This window comes from Pogonomyrmex barbatus, unplaced genomic scaffold, assembly GCF_055798465.1.
Source record: "Pogonomyrmex barbatus isolate J1 unplaced genomic scaffold, ASM5579846v1 scaffold8, whole genome shotgun sequence".
Lineage (NCBI taxonomy): Eukaryota > Metazoa > Arthropoda > Insecta > Hymenoptera > Formicidae > Pogonomyrmex > Pogonomyrmex barbatus.
The window spans coordinates 635,291-639,053 of NW_028297182.1; the positions used below are offsets into that span (position 1 = coordinate 635,291).

At 43.8% G+C, this 3,763-nt stretch overlaps 1 protein-coding gene across 1 annotated transcript; it reads left to right on the forward strand.

Annotated features, from left to right (window-relative positions):
* The first annotated feature begins 369 nt into the window (after positions 1-369).
* Positions 370-3,125, forward strand: LOC105422949 (uncharacterized). Its single transcript, XM_011632534.2, has one exon. It carries the CDS (start codon positions 804-806, stop codon positions 2,076-2,078), a length of 1,275 nt encoding a protein of 424 aa, XP_011630836.1. The 5' UTR covers positions 370-803; the 3' UTR covers positions 2,079-3,125.
* Positions 3,126-3,763: the final 638 nt, after the last annotated feature.

The window sequence follows — 3,763 nt, forward strand, 5'->3', positions numbered from 1 at the left end:
CTCTCTCTCTCTCTCTCTCTCTCCGCCCGTGTTAGGGGGGCTCCCTCCTGCGTTGCAAGTCTGGTTAACGCGACGTGCAAGAACGTGCCAATCCCGTAGGAGGGCGTAAAGACGTAGGTATAACGCGTTGGATTTGTTTGCACACGCGGGGATGCACGTTTAGTTGCGGCTGCGCTCCCCACCATGCTGCGCGATCGCTCCAGGTCCGCTTGCGCTACCCCACCTCCGAAATCCCAGCCTTCGCCGTCGCTCCACACCGCTGGCATTGTTTGCTGTCAAACATTGGATACAAACACTTTGGTGGGGTCGAGCGACACCGCCAGTGCGCTATCACCACGATTGGTCAGCGAGCCCCTCGAGGCACATCGTGCCGTTACTAGTGGGCGTCGCTTAACGCCAGGTATAAATAGCCCCCGTGGCGGGGAGACCGTCAGAAACGCGCGGCTTCTCGGCGGAAAACGTTTTGCGTTCATCCCGCTCTCGCGATGAGAGGCTTGTCAGGGTGCGCAAAGCAGATATAGTGCGCGCGAAAAAAAAAAAAAAAAAAAAAGAAGAAGAAAGCGGACGTTCGATATGTGTGTACATGTGCGCGCGTGTGTGATTGAACGAGGACAAAATATAGAGATGATGAAGTAATCGGAAATACAGAAATTGAGTGAACGAGATATATGTGACGAGAGAGAGAGAGAGAGAGAGAGAGAGAGAGAAAGAGAGAGGTACTCTCTCGTGCGATCGCGCGTGCTTGAGAGCTAACAGCGATCGAAGGAAAAGTGCGAAATTACAAGACAAGAAGCCTTCGAAGTATGGTGAATATGGAGGATTCGGGTGAGCAGCACACCGTGACAGCTTCGCCGCCGCCACCACGGACTGCTCTCAAGAGCAACTTTAGTATTCGCAGTATCGTGCCAGAAGCGTGCGCCGGCACTCCGGCACCGTCGGTCAGCCAGTCGGACTCTTCCGACGTCGGCCACGCCGATGACAGCGATGATTGCAGTGATCTGGACGTTACCGGTGGAGGCGCGGAAACGCCACCCTTGGACTGCTCCACGAATGCAACGTCCGTCAGTCCGACCGACTGCCAGAAGGATCCGAAGGAGCAATCGGAAGACAAGAAAAAGGCGGAGAAACCACCGTATAGTTACAACGCGCTGATTATGATGGCCATTCGACAAAGCCCCGAGAAACGACTTACGTTGAACGGCATCTACGAGTATATAATGCGTCACTTTCCATACTATGAAAATAACAAGCAAGGTTGGCAGAATTCCATCCGGCACAATCTATCCCTGAACAAATGTTTCGTCAAAGTACCACGTCACTACGATGATCCGGGAAAGGGTAACTACTGGATGCTGGACCCGAGTTCCGAGGACGTGTTCATCGGAGGTGCCACGGGAAAACTCCGACGGAGGACTACGGCAGCCTCCAGGTCGAGATTGGCGGCTTTCAAGAGGAGTTCGATGCTCGGTGGTCTTTATCCACCTTACGCGCCACCAGGATGGCCGACGTCGATTTACGCTCTGCCTTCGTCGCTCTGTCTTCATCGCGCTGTTGCATATCCTCCGGTGACCGCTGGTTCTTATACCATACCCGCCGGATATCCGGCTAGTTTGTTGCCCGGGGCGGCGACTACGTCATCGACTACAAGCTTGCCTTGCAAACCGCAGCCTCTCCCAGCGACGGCGGCACCACCGACGACCCATGGGGCATTCTCGGTGGAAAGGTTACTGCAAGCGGCACCTACCGGTTATCCCGGCGGAATCAGCATCCCGACATCCGGAATCTCGCCTACGGGGAATCCCTATCAGGATTTTTATAGTACTCTAAGATCTATCGCGATACCACCGATACCGGCGTCGATATTTCATCAGCAACCCAGGTATCATCTCGGTCAGGCACCGGTTCTAAGTCAGCCCGCCTCTAGTACGGCTTCGCCCGGGAGCAGTCCGGAGCCGATGGATCCGCATTCGCCACCGGCTACCGTCTGCAATTCCGTCCAGCCGTCGAGACCGCTTCCTCACAGTCCGCCGCAACTTCTTCTAAAGCCCATCACGGTTCTTACTGGCCGCCAAAGTTGAATTGCGATTTAATACCAATTATTTTGCAAAATTATCGTCATCGGGAAATGCAACGCGATCCCATCTCGCGTTATAAATATAATTTTACATTATTTACATCATTTCAATTCAAAATTCAATCCAATTCTCATAGATGAACGCGATTGACGAGCATGATGATGAAGAATGGTTTTTGCTGAGGTAATCTAAAAATTTCAAATGGTCAAATATGAACCAAATCTGAACCAAAGATCTGAAAAGATCTGAAAATAAAGTTTTGTCGGTCCATTAAAATTTAGATACTCGACTACGGCAAAACTATTCTTTCCGTAAAGAATAAACTTGATGAATTTAGCTGGACTAAATTTTGATTTTAGCGATTTTAAAATTGCAGCTTTGCTTATATCGGAAATGTATTTCTCGGGGGAAATTTCAAATTTGACCGATATGTAGATAGTGTAAAATATTTATAGTGTAAAAGGTGAAAAATCTTGTCGCGATTTCTCAGCATTCCCGATACGGATAGATCAGCGATTGTATTCAACTTGCATAATCGCCGATAACTCGGCTCGATTTGTACTTGAACTCGTCTCCCGTTTGTATGTAATTTCTCTCGTAAACTCTTAGATATTGCTCTTCTCATAAATATCTCATATTAAGCGATGCGCCAACGTTCGTTTATCAATACGATATTGTACACTAGAACTTTACCAAAATGTGAATCTTGAGATTGAATCTCAATGACTTCGAGATATAAAAAGATATAAGTATAAATATAAAAATATAGTTACGTAGAATAAATTTTAACTTGTGATCTCTTTTTGGCAGTCCTAGCGTGTACAGGACAGCGGTGTAACATCGATTAATTGTGTATAGTCAGATTTGTAGATAGTCATTCGCAGCTTGTTATTATAATATTGTATATAGAAATTATTGTTGCTAAAGATATTACGAATATTATATATGTATATAAAGTTGAGGACTCGACAAGGATGAAATTTCTCATGTCTGTGAGAAATGTACATATACAATATGTCACCGAAATAAATGTTCAAAACTTTTCTAGAACTTTTCCATGTCGCAATTAATATTTACCTTACTATCTTATGCATTTTCGCGAAATATATATTGTCACATGGTATACAATTTATATGTTGTATAATTTATACAAAATTAGAAAAGAATATCTTTTTAAAGTATCTTTTACGGATATATTATAATATTGTACAGTGTATTGTATGTATTATAATCTTTATTTTTTTATAAGCAGTGTATGTGATGATTTTTATTTTTTATTTTTCACATATATCGCGATTAAATCTAATTAATAATATATTACACACTTTTCCTTTTTCAATAAAAAAGTATTCAAACATGTTTAAATTTCGAAGACTACTTAAACTTTTTACGAATGCATGAATTTTTATTGACTTTTTCATTTTATGAGATATTAAAGCCAATCTTTTCAGAATGTTGTATCGATTCGATCAGATGAAATGATTTTCCTTCAAAATCATTTTTCCCTAAGAATTTTGCGTATCATGACCGCTCGTAAAATTAACAGGCAGAACCCGTCAAATGTCAAAACATAATATAGGACAAAGATTTGGCTCCTTTAAAATGAGAAATATACACAATGGCATAACGTTTAGGATTTGAGAGATGGTACGAGGTTACCGCTGCGAAATTGCTTTAGTATAGTCATA